Source organism: Salarias fasciatus (genome assembly GCF_902148845.1).
Source record: "Salarias fasciatus chromosome 23 unlocalized genomic scaffold, fSalaFa1.1 super_scaffold_20, whole genome shotgun sequence".
NCBI lineage: Eukaryota > Metazoa > Chordata > Actinopteri > Blenniiformes > Blenniidae > Salarias > Salarias fasciatus.
In genome coordinates this window covers 12,982,845-13,000,070 of record NW_021941230.1, presented here as the reverse complement: position 1 = coordinate 13,000,070, position 17,226 = coordinate 12,982,845, and the positions used below count along the sequence as shown (strand labels likewise).

The window sequence follows — 17,226 nt, the reverse complement described above, 5'->3', positions numbered from 1 at the left end:
CGTCAAGCGTTTCCCGGACTTTCAAAATAAACGCGTTTTCACCGGATATTGAAAATTTATTGAATAAAAAATAAAACATCTTCTTGGTGTAACATGGGAAAAAGCTCGTGCTCTATGTTTTGTTGTTCTTTTTAGCTTAGTGCCGTTTTTGTCTTTTGGATCTTTCTCACACTGATTATTTTAACAAATGGCTTCATGAGCAGAAATGAGTGACCGTTAGTGTTAGTTTGGAGTTTCACCAGCAGGGGGCAGTGTCGTCCAGAGGGAATGTCGAGCATCAGCAGGTCAAAACTATAGAAAGGTCAAAACGGAGCACAACTTCAAATGTTATTACTGAAGCAAATCCCTCTTCAGTTCTTTCAGTTCAGGAGTCCAAATGTCTGAAAATGGACACTCTAAAGCAGCTGAATGGATGAAAACAACACGTGGACCTCTGCGGACGCTGGTTCGTGGTCCCAGAGGCTGAACCATCAATGAGTTTTGTATTCTGAGAGTCAGCAGATGTCTGTCTGCTGGGATTCGCCTTCAGCTCCATGTAACACTTTATAAAACCCACAAGAGTCCTGAGTCAGCTCATAGTGAGAGCTGTGAGGCTACGGCCATGTATCTCACACACACACGTGCACACACACACTCCAGGTCAGACCATGAAAGGCATAACCAGCCTGTGGCAGTGATGTGGTGCAGAATCAGGGCAGCGTGTGCACGTGACATGCAGATATGCACGAGTGCATGAGTGGAGGCTGCACCCTGACACGACACTAGCCAAAAAAAAAAAAAAAAAAAGCTCTGACTCACACTGTTATTGATCATGTGTGTGTTTCTGGCACACAGACTGTTTGTGGGTTTTTGAATGGTTTTTGTTCTTGAAACTGTTGATTCCTGTTTTTGTTGCTGTTCTGTTTCCTGTGTATGTTTCGCATCTTTTTCCAGTTCCTTCACTCATGTTTGATCTTGCCTTTAACACTTTCTGTCCTGCTTTCAGGGCCTTTCCCCAATTGTTTCAAAGCCTGTTTAACTTGTCTTTTAAACAGTTGTTGTTGGTGGCCTTTTTTTTTTTTTAAACATTTCTTACTGTTCTAAGATTTTTAGTTGTTCTATTAGCTGTTTTCCTTGTTTATAGTTGGTTTGGCTCTTCTTTTGTGTCTTTTCCTGCAGTTCTAGACACAAGCATCTTTCTCTTTTTAAAGGACATTTCCTTTTCTTTTATTGGACTTTCTTACGAAGAAAGTGTAAATCTGTCTTCACCTTCACGACTGATGATTGCAAATAAATTCCTTGAAAAGTACCTGTAAATGTCAAGAAATCATGGCATATGTCTTTAATTCTATTTCAGATAATTGTCACAGCTCCAGCATTGCTGTGTTTTCTTTAAAGTCTCTGATATTTTGTAACATTCACATTTTAACAAATCAGAGAATTTTCACAAGTCACAGAACTCACATTCTGGAAAATCCAAGAAAATGTAGACAGGTCTCACTAAGATGTCAAAAACAAGATATAACTAATGGTTCAGATGAAAAGAGCTTAAATGATAAAAGCAGTTAAAAGAGACAAAATAGCAAAGAAAGATACTAAAATCACAAGAAAAAATACAAAAATAAACCAATGAAAAGAAGAATTTACACATACTGGATTAATTTATTAAAAAAACATCTGTACAGGAACTCTAGAGGTTTACAAAAGGTAGAAGACACACGGTGAGTCAGATACACTGCACATAATAAATAGAGACAAACAGTATCTACAGCATTTACACAGACCAATAGCCTCAGCAGATTGGTAGCAGGAGAAAAAAAGGAGTTCAGGTTATTGTACCATTCATAAACTATTAGTTCAATATTTATTCAATGTTTGCATGCAAATCCACCAGGAGGACTGAGTACTGTTGAAAATCAGGGACGGATAACAACGATCACCATGCTAAATCATTCTTTCTTCTCCCATGAAACCATCTTTATCTGTTTTTGAATCAGGTAATTCAACATTTAAACGCCTTTAAAACACCGTCACTTTAAAGTTTTGCCTGAATCAGAGTTTAGATTCACTAAATGTGCTAAAATGTGTTGAACTTGAAGGGTAAAGTCTGGATTTTCACTGGAAATCAAAAAAAGGATCTAATGTTGAACTTCCATCTTGAAAAAACAATCTACTGTTGGATTTCCACCTTAAATCCTCAGAGGGAAAGCATTTCAACACCTTTTATTAGAACTATTCCAGAAACTCTCAACCTGAAAAAAATCAACAGAAGACAAATTCTTGAAGTATGATAAACTGCAGAGTAAATTCTGTATTTTTCACAAGTTGTGAAAGAGTTCATTCAAATTGTAGAACTCCGAAAATTGGAGAACTGTGAAATCCGATCTTGTCCTCCGCAGTTTGAGTCAATCATTGAGGTTTTTCTTTACTAGAGAGCAGAGAGAAGGTAAATATATGTTTTCCTATGAGCAGTTGTCGAGTTTCCTGTTTTCTAACAAAGTGCAAATCAAGATCAAGTTTAAACACGGATGGAAAAAAATTCATTTGGAACAAAAAACGGCAACCAGAGAGTGAGAGGACGGTAAAACTCCTTCACCAAACCAGAGATCTGCAAGTTCAGAGAAAAGAAGAAATCCACATGGAGCTGCTTTAAGAACGATTAAAATCTGAAGAAGTTTCAGATACTTGACCAGTTTTCCCTTTTGGTTGGCTGTGAAGCCACTCCTGACTGCAGGTTGCAGAGCTCTGCTTTAGGATGTGAACGTCACCTTCAATCACATAAACCAGGAAGCAGTCGGTAAAGCTGGTTTCTTCCATCTTTGCTCAGCTGGTTGTCCGTTGTCCTGAGTTTTTGGGGGTCCAGGTTCATGCAGGAGGTCCTCCACGTGGACTCAGTGCCTCTCAATGATGGGCACTTTGTGCTGATACTTCCTCAGCCTGGATTCTGTAGGACAGCAGAGACATGCGGTGAAAAGAAATGAAGAACTGCTGAACGCCATGCGAGGGGTCAGTCAGCGTGCTCGTCTCTCACTGTGCTTGTGGACGATCTGGTAGGCAGGAGTCTGGAAGGTTCTGCTGGTGGTGGGACCCTCGCCATCTGCCGTGATAGTCTGCACCTCCAGCTTGTACACGCTGTCCGGCTGCAGGCCCGACACCCGCAGCACGCCGGCATCCTGAGGACGAACCAACGTGGATCACTCATTTTGACAGATTGTGGAGTGTGACGGTTACGAGCACCTGCACTGACCGCCGGGAGGATCTGGGACTGAGAGATCAGGCTGTGAGGCCGCTTGCTGTTGGCGTTGTGCCGGCTGGTGGGGACGACCTCCGTCCACGTCACCTGGTAGCCGGACAGCTGCTGGAGGGGCGGAGCCTGCGACCAGCTGAAGACGGCGCTCACGTTGTTCCCCAGAACCTCGAAGGCGGCGCTCAGGTTGGCTGCTTTGGCCAAAACCTTCTCGGAGAAGACGGCTGGAAGAGACACACCAGGGAGAGATGGTCGAAGTCAGACTCAATCCACAGCGGCGCCCCCTGGTGGCCTGAAGGGAAAACGCTCGCTCCTTGCTGGGACGGCGCTCACCTGGCTCTCCGGGACAGACGATGGGTTTGGGACTTTTGGCCCGGATGCTGAGGCAAGACGGCGTGAAAAAGGAGGCGCTCTCAGCCGCAGGACGAGTCTTCTGACTGAGCGGCAGCAGGATCACCCGGTACTGACAGGAGAAGAGGAGGTCCTGCAGGTGGAGGAAGCTCTCCTGACACACACACACACACACACACACACGTGTTAGATCAGTCAGTCGATGCTCTTTCCCCCTCACGGTGCTTCCACGCTTCACCTTTGTGACGACCTTCTCCATGACCTTGTCCACGGCTCGGCTCTGGTTGTGTGCACAGTGCTCTGGTCCCCACTGTACGCGGTACGACTCCACCGAAGGATCTGTGCCAGGATTTAAACATCTTTTACCACATGTTAACATCACGTTCAAACTCTCTGAAATCTTGTCATGTGATTTCACTGTTTTGTGATTTCACCATTTAAGACCACGTTAAATGTGTTTTTCTACTTGTTCTAGTCTATCCTTTCAGCTGTTTAGACAGTGTGGCTGGTTTAGTAACCTTCTAAATGTTCTTATTTGAATTATTTTACCTCTTTTTCTTGATCTTAAGCCCACTAGATTTATATTCCCTTATGGAAAGGTAAAAAAATTAAGAAATACAGAAGTAAAACAGGTAAAATTGCTGAAAAAATATTTTTAAAAAGTCAAACAAAAAGTTAAAATGGCCAAAAAACAGCAACAAAACAAATTAAATCACTTTCAGAAAGTTTGCAGGTCTCATCGTATTTGGATGTTCGGTGTCTGACGAGCCGATCCAGAACTCACCGCTGCTTTTCTGCCAGTAGACGTGAACTCGGAGCTGTCCGTCTTGGTAGAAGGGCGTCCCCACGTCCACCATGGCTCCTGCAGGCTTTGACGGAGCGGCGCCAATGGCTGCGAAACACACAGAACAAACAGAATGAAGGTCTGGGAAGACTTCCTGACGGCTCGGGGCTTTGTAAAGTTTGATCGTCATCCAAAACAACAAGCAGAATGATTCAAAGTAGCAATATAGGAGTGAAGAGGTCTTTCAGACGTGTTAAACACTGGATTTTGGGTACGCACCCCGCTGCGTGCTGAAGTGGAGGACGGCTCTCGGTCCTCTGAGCTGGGTCTGTCCCCAGTAGGACACAGCCTGGACCTCCACACTGTAGCTCCTGTTGGCCCTCATGCTGTCCAGGTCCACATGGCTCTAAACACAAGAGCAAAGGTTTCTGAAAACCCTCACGTCAGCGTCGTTGCGCCTCGCGGCATGTTTCCGTCTCACCTCTCGGACCGTCTTCCTCCTCTTGGTGAGGGACGAGGCGGCGGGGTGTCCGGCCGCCGTCCAGCTCCAGGTCAGCTTGTAGTGGTGCACGGGGACGTCCAGGTCCGCGGGGACGCTCCACTGGATCCGGGCGCTCACCGTCCGGCCCGGACCGAAGCTCATGTTGGCCACTCTGAGCTCGGAGGGGGCGGGGGGGCTGGACGGGTCTGACGGGACACAGCGAGGCAGGTTAGGTCCGGCTGGAGGGACACGTGATCGGGAAGCTCTGCGTCCTCCGTCACTGTCTGCTTCGCTCAGGAAGACGTTCTCTCAGATCTACTCCCTCGCTGCTTCACACTTCCTCATCATCACTTTTCCCCTGAAGCGGCAGTCCACTCCCTCCTCCTCCCCCCGGCTGTCAGCACCCATGAACCTCCTCCTGCATCATGTGACTGGTCAGGATTCAGAGCTCCGCCACCCACCCCCAAGCCTGCATGTTTCACTCTCACCTCTGCTGGCGTGGATGTGTCTGCTGGGTGTGGTGAAACCTCTGGTTCCGTGAGTGTTAACAGCGGCCACTCTGAACTGGTACCAGCGGCCGGGCCGGATGTCGGAGAGCCGGACTCGCTGCTCGGTGGTCTGAGACGAGAAAACGCAGATGTGTCCCAAAGTCATCAACAAGTCGTTGAAATACAGAAGGCTTGCTCAAACGACAGAATGCCGCTCACAACTTTAATCTGAATTTTTTTGTTTTAATATTAAGAAAATTCAGGGCAAAAAAAAAAAAAAAAGTTGATTCTTTTCTAAAGATTTTGGTCATAATGAAATAATAATAATAACCGTAATAATAATAATCAGAAGAAGAAGAAGAAAAAGAAGAGGAAGAAGAAGGTCTTTTTTCCCCCTTGCAATTTAGTGAAAAATTTTATCTTTAATTCTTAAAATTCTAATAGAGTTTTATATCAAATAAAAAATAAATTACTTTTACTCAATCTTCTGCAAAAAATATGATTTTTTCTTTCTTTCAGATTGATGTACGTAAAGTTCTTTCATTAAAATTAATTAAAAACAAGGCAGATATTACATTTCTTCCCTATCAGAACGACGCTTTCTTTCAGCGGACTCACCTGTGCCACCAGCTGCCAGGGGGTGGCGCTGTCCTCGCTGGGCTGGATGCCAAAGTTCCACCTCCTCTGGAGGACGTGCACGACGGGCTCAGCCGACACGTTGAAGCGGGACGACCAGCGGACGTCCAGCCGGCCCGACGGAAGCTCCTGGAAGCTCAGCTCCTTCCTCGGCTTCAGAGGAACGCCTGAGAGAACCGAGAAGAATCATTTACAGAGGAATGTGCTCCACCAGAAGCCCAGCATGAGAACAGCTGGTGTCCGGTTACCCTTGTAGAGATCTTTGGGGGTCTGGCAGGTGTGTCCGCAGTCGTTGGAGCAGCACTTCTTCTGAGCCGGACACTCGGCGTCCCGATCGCAGCTCTCGACACAGGCCGCCGCGAAGCCGCTGGCTCTGTAGGGGGGCGGGCACACGCCCTGCTTCACCGCCAGCACTGCCTGCAGGAACTCGCAGCTGGTCACACACTCCCACGGCCTCCTGGGAAACGCCCGCTGCACACAGGAGGCGTCGGCACGTCAAGCATCAGAAGTGATCAAATGTATTCCTGCTCGCCAACACATCACGTTACACCGTCAAACTTCTGGAAAGGAATTCAAAAAGTCTCACAGATTTCACTTTTTCTCACTCATACTGTCACACAGCATATTTTTATATTTTAGTGTTTTCTTCAGTTACCTCACACATCTCTCTGCAGCTGCTCTTCCTCTTCATGTCCCAAGATGCTTTGCACGGCTCCAGGCACTGAAAGAAGACAGAGTCATCAGAAAGTTCTGATTTATGCCGAACACGAGCTTTTCATTTGTGATTTGAAGGCGGCACGCTGCAGGAGGAGCCATCAGGAGCAGCAGCGTCAGGTGAGGTGTGTCGGGCAGTTTGTGCAGCAGAGGAGCCCCGAGGGGGGTGAGCGGTGGTAATTTCATGGAGGAGTGATAAACCACAGGGAGTCGACACTGAATGTCAGAACACAGTCTGCACGTTCATGTTCATCGGGACTTTAGATTATAAGTATGCTAAATAGAGAGACTTGAAGAGGTTTAATCTTATTTTCTGAAATCTGACTGTTCTCAGTAGATGTTTTACTCTCATGCATGTTGCAGTGTTGATGTGAAGCAAAGGAGATGTAAGAAGTGCACGTGGAGATGGACTGTGAGCTGGAGGAAGTCTCGAAACACGTCTGATCGCCGTGTTCCGTCTCCTCTCCGCTCTGCTCCTAATCCACACCGACGTTCCCACTCCCGTTAAGTTTTCTGCCCCATTTCAAGCTCCAGTCAGGCGTTTTCTTCTCGGCGGATGAAGTCGATTCAGTGGGACTGAGAGCTGTGGATGAACCCAAAGAGGATCCAGCACACACAGATACTTCATCTGATAATTGAACCTAATTAAAAACGATCTCTAACAACCAGTCATGACTTTCTCCATCAACTGCACAGTATTATGACTTATCTGAAGACTAAAAAGTCCTTAAAAAAGCTTCAAACAGCATTAAAAAAGGCCAAAATGACTGGAAGAAGGTAAGAAGGAGAAGAAGCTCCATTCAAAATCTCTGGAGATGTAAAGTCATATGATCTGAGCATCCTTTCCCCTGAGACAGAAGAGTGGATCCCTTCTTTTTCTTGTGATGTATGAGTAGGACACCTATTCTGATGTGCAGGGTGTGTGGTGATGGATGGCACAGCTGAGAAAGAGGTAATAAGCACCATACACACACACACACACTACACGCTGTCAGCTGGCTGATTTATTGCCGCCACATGCACAAACGTGAGATTTTATCTCTGCATCACATCAGCGCAGAGCAACAGGACAATCACTACGACTGCTGCACGTGCCAATAAATGTTCACAGGATTCACTTTTCTATTGCTTCCTGAAACAGCCGGTATCAGATCTGCTCTTTAACAACGCAGGTCACTGCTATTGATCACACTGGGGATAAATCCATCCTGTAGCGTTTGTGTAAGGTGCGTGTAGAATTTGACTTGTTTGCTGTTCTGCTACATGAGTGGATTGAGGGTTTACACTGCTCACACTTTACAGTTTAACAAAGTAAACAAGGAGGTAAGATGAGCACAGACTAGCAGAACCAGTCAGAGTTCTGTTCACGTACCTTCGCACACAGTTTGTGGTCATGACACCAGCCCAAGGATCCATTATTCTGGAGGAGGAAAGAAAGAGAAGAGATGAAGAGGTGAAGGTGTTTTGGACCCTGGGTTAGCGCTGTGTCAGGACACTGCAGAGCTGCCAGTTATTCTTCTGTCTTCCTGTTCAGCTTGTCCTCGTGGGTCTGAACGCCTGGGGCTGTTCACTGGGAAATAATGAGGGCCGAGCCAACATCACTGATCCGGTGGAGTCATTCTTTAAAATGAAACGCTCACACACAGAAAAAAAACACTCCATACATCAATTCAGCTATGTTAAAACTCAAAAAGTAAACCGCTTTTCACACATGTATTGATGTGAAAGTCATAAAGGTGGATGCTGCTGGACCTCCTTTACGTTCTTCATACCATGATAACCTACTGAAGCATTTTACTTCTGAATGCTCATCACAATTTGCAGGAATTTTCTCAGCTGATGATTTTTGGACAAGAGGGTCAAATATGAAGCCTTTTTTTTTTTTTAACCATCCTTCCTCTTTCTTACTGTAAAATCATCTTGATCACAAAGACTTCCTTCATTAATGCCTCAAACACAAATGACTGAAAATCAAGCTAACCAACAGTTTTATCGTTCGTAATTGTTTCTGTTGTTTTATGAGACAGAATCTGATTGTAGATGTTTTGTGAGAACACAAATTTTTTATTCTTGTTTTTTTTACTTATATATTGAGTACACATGCAAAGCACTTTTGATGGGTTTGTTAGTGCAAAGATCCATTGCTTTGCTCATTTTAACAATATAAATTAGCAATGGTTGTAAAGTACATTGATTGATCAATACTTACACAAATAAGTCAGGATCCATTATTTGGTAGATGGCATTCTTAACCCAAAGGCATAAACATAATAAAGAGTATAATGATGTCTAGCACCCAAAAACATCAAATACGAACACACACACACACACACACTGAGCTAGCATTAGCCACATTCGGCGTCCTACCGAAAACGGTGAAAAATGTCAATAAAATCCGAAGGTCCCGGTACTCATCTTTGGTTACTTCGTTTATCAGCTTTGACAGCTCGTAGAAACTTGAGATAATACTTAATTTTAATTAACAAATTTGTTTTTTTCAGTCAAGGCTTGTCAATCACTGGCATACGGCTGGGGGCGGGGCTTAGTCAGGACGGCAGGTCCTAAATGAAACATAATACTATATTGTAACGGAGTTTAAACATTATTACACACTGACAAGGAACTGTTTAATAGTTGTTTTGTATTTTAAATGTTTTTACAGACACGTTTTTTTCTTGCTCTGTCAGTCAGAAGAAAACGAAGTTTATCTGAGACAATATAACAGCAGTCTGTTGTCATACAGTGACATCTTGTGGTCACAAATAGTAAGTGCTGATACATTTTGACAATTCACCTTTTAATATGGGCGTGGCATTATTTTTCTTCAATTCACATAAAATCCTAAAAGAAGGAAGTCCCCCTGGATTTCACATGACTTGAAGACCTTTTCAAAGTCCCATGCCAGACTCAAGGGCATCCACAACCTTTCTTCTGAAGGTTGTCAAGAGTTCTTTAAACAGAGTATAAATGTCAGAGAAAGACTGCGGGCGTCCTGACATCATATCTCTCATGGTGACGTCCTTTAAGACACAAGCGGTGGCCCAACTGAAGGACACCTCAGGGCCTAAAGAGTGAAAAGAAACTGTGATACAGCTCAGGCAGTTTCTGGTTTTATAGTGGAAGAAGGTTCCTCTCTACCATTGGGCCATTCTTGGCACTGAGCAATACTTTACATTTAAAGCAGCTCTATTCAAAAAGAATGGATGAGTCAGGTTGGGACACATGGGGTCATGACATTTGGGGTCGGACATGATGACCCTGTTCAGGTTTTATAACATCTTACCTTCATCCTCATCCGTCATTCTAAAAATATGTAAGGAAATGGCAACAAAGCGTGATGTTTAGTGCTCGTGTTTCTCCAACAGAGCTGAAAGCGTGTGGCCTTTCAAAATGACATTTGCTCTGTCAATAAGTAAATAGAGCGTGATTGATGGAGAGTCCAGTGAAACCATCTCCTCTGGGGTTGGGGATTATTGGAGTGGAGGTTGTTCTTTCCCTCTATGTGAATTTTGCCAAGACTAACTGACTTATTAGAGCAAATCAGTCCATCCCACCTCCCGCTTCAGTGGAGCTGCTCAAACAGCAAGTAATGTTGTGCAGTATAGTTATCTGTAGTGTCACATTTATGGTCAAACCCCGCAATGTTTGTTTTGCAATCCATCATTTCATTCCTGCTGACTGCTGTATCTCCACAGTCAGTGAAAACTGCCACAGGAAGAATCCCCAAAATGACCTTCAGTGAAAATGCTGCAGATGGAATACAGCCCACTGAATCCTGTAAAACACCAATAATGAGTACTGCAAGATGAAGGACTGATCTGATCAATCCCATTTTCTTTGACATCACATTCATGGATGGGTGCACGTGCATGGCTAACACATGGCACCAGGACACATTATAAAAAAACAAGCTTGCCAATTAGTGGAGGTGGTGCTTGGCACAAAACCAAAATGGTTCAGAATTGGTTTAAACAATAATAATAATAATAATAATAATAATAATAATAATAAAAAGCTTAAGTTTTTACATGGACACCAAAATACTCAAAATCATGCACTCCTCCAGAGTTCAGCTTTTTGTGTCTTTTTACTTTTGTATTACTTTCATCACAACATTCTCTCCAAACATGAAGCACGCAACTCAGCATTGTTTGCAGTAAAAATAAATTAATAAAAAATTACCTGACCACATTTAAGATTCTTTCAACAGTCTTTATTTGGAATCATTCAGTTTTATTTTACGCAGCGTCGGTGCACAGCTGTGCGTCAAGGCGCGCTCCTGTGCGCTCCGGGGCGCACTGGTGCGCCAAGCGGCCCTTACCTGCAGAGGTGTGGAGAGCGCCGCCACGCTGTGCAGGCTCAAGCAGCGGGACGCGCACCTCGCCCGGGACACGCTCTCCGGCCACCGCTCCTCGTCCTCATCCTCCAGGTGCTGCTTCCTGTAGCCGCTTCCGAAGCCGCAGCAGAGCAGTAAAATCCACAGAGACGCGATCCTCATCACGCTTTCTGCCAGCATCCTGATCACTGTGAGCGTGTGTGCGTGTGTGTGTGTGTGTGAGGGCCGGAGAGATGCTGTGAGACGCGTTCTGATGGAGTCCGGCTCAAGTAGACAGCTGAGATCCGAGGGAGGAGCCTGAAGATCCGGGCAGGGCCAGGATGCTGAGACGGACACGTCCTCCAACATCATGTCAGGACAGGGAGGCATGGAGAGGACACATGGCAACCGAATCTACAGCACAGGAGCAGTTAGTTATGGTATTCGGGTGTGTAAATGATCCAAAGCAGATTAATGTTATTTCAAATTCTTTGTCTGATTCAATAAATGAGCAGTTGTAGACGATGGAGCAGACACAGGGGCCGTTTAAGAGCGAGTGAGATCTCACTCAGCTTGGAAAACATTGATCATATTGGATGTATGTCGTGTCTGTTATGATCTTATCAGATATACTATTACTTTTTTGACTTTGTGAGAGAACATCATGTTGCTTTTTTTTTGCTGTCACAGTCTGATATGTTGGATAACTTCCTCCACCAACATGTCAAATTCCATGATATCACTTTTAATTTTGTGTTGAATTCAATCCAAACATACCAATGAGTTTGACCTAATAGCTGTAACAGCGTCGTTGCTTCTGTTTGCATGCACTGTGTTCTTATTCCATCACCTGCAAAACGCACGCGAGCACGATCTGTTATTTTTACGCAGTCTTGGTAAATCAGCGCCTTTGCCTTTCCTCTTCCTGACCTCTGTGACTCTACATGTGCTGCACAGCCTCCTTCCAGTGGTTTTATTCTGGGCGAGGCCAGATGTAGTAGCACAGGGGGAAGCCTCCCTCACACCTCTCGCTCCTCTTTTAAAGCGGAGGAAACCTTCACGTTGGGTTTACACACGGGTGGAACTTCTTCACCGGGAGAGCCAGATCGTTTGCCGCTCACTGTGGCCGCTGTCGCGGGGTTGGAGGTCATGTATTTTCCAGGGAATCCCAGCTGCAAGGTTGAGTGGTAGCTACCAAACAACAGCGTTTTATGGACTCCTCCATTAACGTAACCACAAACATGTCTCTGGTAAGTGAGCGGGGCACCGCTGCTTTCCTTGCCCTAGGACAGGAGAAAGCATGACGTTTTGGAAACTCTGAAGAGATCCTCCTCTCATGCTTGGCGTAAGGAGCCCCGCTTGCACTGCTGGAGCATCCAGCGGTGTTAATGAGGGCCCCATTTTCCAAACACACACTCATACTTCAGTGCTCTCGCCTGGCTTTTATAGGACTGTCTTTGGCTTAATGAGCCTCTGCAGCTAAGAGGTTTTTACCTCTGATTCAGATTCAGAGCAGGTTCATTACACCTCCACACGTACATCTCCTGACTAAAAGGCCCGATGAATTCATGAATCTAGCGACGGAGAGAGCAATTTCTCCATTTTCCCTTGGATCTGCTTGGAATAGCCCCAGAACAGGGTGTTAATGAAGTGAGTGTCTCCAGACCAGCGGGGGGCTCGGAGCTGATGCACTGGTGGTCCACCCACAACAGGAAGGAGAAAATCCCTCTGAGCTCCTGAGTCGAGGGCTCGACTTGCTGTTTCACAAATAAAAACAACATAATATGATGCCTTAATGAGCTCAATATGTCTGCAGTTATGGAGGCCAGGCCATATTTTCAAAATGTCAAACACAGTTCAGTCGGAGGGATGTTAGTGTGGACACACCGACTTATTTCAACAAATCAAGCATCGAAATGAGTTCAGCAAACTGTGAGACGATCGAACAAATAGTCCAGAAGAAGGAGGAGAGGAAGAGGAGGAGGATGTGTGGTGGGAGTGTAAGGAGTTGCAGCAAAATTGAATCAAATACTTTCAGTGAAAGATCCAGTGATGTTTAAAATAGAATTAAGATTAGCAGTTACAGTAACACACAGATCTGGAGCCACATGTGGGTTAGAGCTAACCCTAACGCTTTTATAAAACGGCTGGAAGACATTTCAAAGTCATCAGAATTTGAAACATTCTAGATGTCTTCATTAAGATGGAAAGTGGACATTGTTTTCCACACAAGATGATCATTTAAAGATGAGCTGACTCTAAAGGTGCCACAAGGAACGATCAATCAAAAAATAACAGCCAAAGGCTCAAAGGAACACTTTTCCAGCCTCTGATCAGAACTTCAGCTGACTCGAAACATTGAAAATACAAACTGTGACAGGATTTTTTTAAACTCTGGAGAAAACACATCTACCAACAAGGGAGCATCAGACTCCAGGTAAGGTTGGTGAGGTTATGAAAAAAGTTGCAGATATTCTGGTTTCTGGCTGAACCGAAGCAGTTCTGGAAGGAATCATGGTCCAGATTTCCTCCTGAGCAGGTTTTTATCTGCAGCAGTTTGTTCAGGATATCGATGCCAAAGACATCTCAACTTGTTTTTAAATTCTGAGCTGGCTTTTTTTCTTCTTCTTTTTTTTTACAGAATGTTTAATGGATTATTCAACAAGTTTGTGGGATATATAAACTTTTGGTGTGATATCATGTTAGATATCGGCTGGCCGGTTGATCTTTCGGTGAGTTATTTAATTTTTGATGCTATTTGTATCAGTTATCCCAGATGCAGGAAAAAACATGTCTTTTAAATTATGTAGAAGTTATGAATAAGACTTGTACCATGGAGATGTTAACAGGTGGATGGGGGAAATCGCTCTGCCTGGTAAACCCAGTCTCACTCCAGCAGTATGAACCCAGCTCCATCTAATCAAACCACGATGCACCCTGATCGCGGACATTATGTTCAGGTGTTGCCATAGCGACAAGTGAAATGTTTACACCGACCGTTAAAATCGAACCCTGCTTCGCTCATTCGTTTGGCACCCGTCAGTGCGTTTTATTATTTCTGTCTTAGATGTCTGTGAAAAAGAGAGAATCCCCAAAAGCTGTTGACAGCTCACTTTACGGATGACATTTCACTCTTCAGATGTTGATTAGGAAAATCCAGCGCTGGGTTTTTATAGTGGATGCACGATGTAGCGTGAGAAAAGTGGGCCATTAGAAGGTGCCGGCAGCAGCACTCTGACATGTGTGCTAATTAAGCTCTGCTGCAGCCGTTGTAAACAAAGCCCTTCTTGCTAAGCTCTTCCAGTTGGAGGCTGAAGCACATTTACAGGTGTGAGAAATGCGCTGCATGAGCACACGTCAACTGAGAGCCATTCCCAATAAACAAATCAAATCCAGCTCTGGGCTTTTAAGAACAGAGGTTATGATATCCTCAATAAACCCATCATCAAGAGTACAAGCCGAGAGGGAACTCCTGTTTCAGAAGGATGCATGTTGGGAGAAGATTCACAGTCTTCCATTAGAAGGTTACAGAGAGCAGCAGGACATGGAAACATCTCGATCAGGGACAGCGTGAACAGTCTGTATTGTCTAAATCAAAGACTTCATGGGTCAAGACCAGAAGGGACAAAAGGGTCCTGGCGATAAATCACAGCGGAACGACTTGCAGAACAGCCACGAGGTTGCAGGTTTGATCCGTCCTCTTCTCATCATGTTCTTGAGCAAGACACTGAGCCCCACGACCCCATGACCCCAAGACTCCAAGGGTCTGATCGACTGTACACGACAATCAAAACTCATAAATCGGTTGTTTAAAATCAGGATTTCTCAAATTTGTAACTGTGATGTGTTCTTAGAGCAACTCCAGTAAAGACAGTGGATTCCAACAGCTTTCCCATCATGTGTTTCTCATTGGCTGTGTGTGTGTGTGTGTGTGTGTGTGTGTGTGTGTGTGTGTGTGTTCTCGTATTTCTATCCTTGTTGGGGCCAAATGTCCCCACAAGGATAGCAAAACGTGGAACGACGTGCCTTGTGGGGACCTTTTTCCGGTCCTAAGTAGGACAAACAGTGTTTTCTTGACCATGTTGTTGTTACTGAAAAAAGTAAAAGTGCAAAAACATTTCTTTAGGGTTAGGCTTTGTTGTGGTGTGGGTTAGGGTTAGGGTTAGGGTTAGGGTTAGGGTTAGGGGCTAGACATGAATGGGAGTCAATGGAAGGTCCCCACAAGGATAGAAATACGAGACTGTGTGTGTGCGTGTGTGTGTGTGTGTGTGTGTGTGTGTGTGTGTGTCCCTAGTGGAATCCCAGCCTGCAGTGTGGGGTCCTTCAGGCACTTGCGGGCGGAGGGAAGCCCCTCTTAATGTGGAGCCCCTTCGTGATGGAGGAGCTTCGTCATTTCCCCGCTGGAGGCAGGAGGCCGCTGCTGTCTGGAGTTCATTCAAGGACGACACACAGAAAGCAGGAAAACTTCAGGACACACTCCATGATGGAGGTTCAGTCAAAGTTCTTCAAGCAAACAGCAGTTACACTTTTTTTTTTAAATGAATGAGAAGGATGAATATCACACGAACATCAGCTCTTTGACCACGACCCTGATGAACCACAACAAAACATTTTATACAGGTTGAAAATTAGTGTCCTTATGGATGTGAACAAGTCAGGGGTACAAAACAACGCAACAACGCTCATATCCGAGTGACCAGAGACGAAAGCTGTGAATAACATTAATGTCAACACCATTCTGCTACGATCAGTGTAGAAAAGTCCCTCAAGTAAACTGAAATCTGTCGATGTTTTTTTTTGGTTTCGCCTTCATAATTTGTTGTGAAAATCAAAAATTAGGTTGTCTATTATACCTTCTTTCTATTCTGAAAACCTTCAAAGTGCGATTGATTTGCGTGATCTGAGTAAATCAAGAATATGAGAAAACTTCACACTTCTGTCAAAATTTTGTCTAATATCGCAACAGTTAACCAAAACAATCTTTCATTTGTGATACAAGCATGAAAATTTGTACACATATAGTGAAAGGCATTCCAAAAAGAACTGGACATGGAGGCATCATAAATTTTCAACATGGTGCCCATGGCAGCCATTTTTCAAAATGGCCGGCAGCAACAACAGTTTTCTGGATGTATGGCTGTATGGGCTTTGTTTCCTGAGCTTACACATGCCCTGCTGACATTGTCTTCAGCCCCAAATGACATACCACAGGAGATAATGACCGCAATTGAGAGGTTTATTATCTTACTCTATGACCGAACCAGCACATTCACAGAAATAGATACAGCAAGGAGGAAGTTATTTACAAAGAGGCACAATGCAGAATCAGTTCCTCCAACCAAGGCTGCCCTGGAAGAGCATGTGAAGAGAGCTGTATATCAAGGAGGCCACGTGTGGGGTCAAGTGCTGGTGTCAACACCAGAACTACCTTCACCGTGCAAGTGGGGCTGGTCAAAGACATCGGAAGGGGACTATGAACGCTTCTGGACTTGCCTACCAGATGCAGGGTAAAAGAATCATGTCCCGTTGGAATCAAGGCAAAACACCCAGAAAAAAAGGCAGTTCCAACTCCAAACACCAAAATCCTGTCTGTGTCTACAGACAACATCAACGCTGATTGGCTGTCAGGACACCATGGGTGGAGTTCACATCAATTGGCCACCCCGAACCCCTTTTGGATCATTTGCGCCACCCCCGTTCGCGCTGCGCTCAGTCGTGTGTCTTCTCTTCTTTGAATTCACTTTGAATGTAATGACGTTGCTTAAACCATCCAGGTTTGGACGCAGCTTTAGGTTCGGTCTCAGTTAATATCATGTGAGCTAAAATGTTTGTAATTCAAATTCTGCATTAAGAAGTTTAAAAAAAAACACAAAAAATACAACAAAACCTAAAAAAACTTACAAAAAAACTTTTAAAAAACCCAAACAACTTCAAAAATGAGCATCAAGAAAAATGTATACCGTAATTCAACAAAGAGATCATCTGTCATGTAGAGTGAAAGTTGCGTATTATTGCCTGCTGCGCATGTGTGACGCAGCTGGGAGTTCCTTTATGCACGCAGCGTGAGAAACCTGTGTCGGTCAGCCCAGCAGTCTGTACAAGTCACGTATGTTAAGTCTCTTCAATAAACAGCACGTTAGAAAAATAACGTCGTCCACCTTGCGTTATTTGGCGATGTAAACACCACAATCATCCGTATGTAACCAGTCTGAAGAAATGGCGGCCATTTTG

General features: G+C 44.6%; 1 protein-coding gene across 1 annotated transcript; it reads right to left on the bottom strand.

Moving 5' to 3' along the window:
- Positions 1-2,010: 2,010 nt before the first annotated feature.
- Positions 2,011-11,221, bottom strand: LOC115384010 (anosmin-1-like). The gene is made up of 14 exons (XM_030086265.1): positions 11,002-11,221; positions 8,053-8,100; positions 6,622-6,687; positions 6,215-6,437; positions 5,949-6,133; positions 5,331-5,460; positions 4,843-5,048; positions 4,641-4,767; positions 4,362-4,469; positions 3,828-3,916; positions 3,560-3,731; positions 3,227-3,450; positions 3,011-3,152; positions 2,011-2,923 (listed from the first exon to the last, which is right to left on the bottom strand). The coding sequence occupies exons 1-14, from the start codon at positions 11,194-11,196 to the stop codon at positions 2,871-2,873; spliced, it is 1,968 nt and encodes a 655-aa protein (XP_029942125.1). The 5' UTR covers positions 11,197-11,221; the 3' UTR covers positions 2,011-2,870.
- Between the last annotated feature and the right edge of the window lie 6,005 nt (positions 11,222-17,226).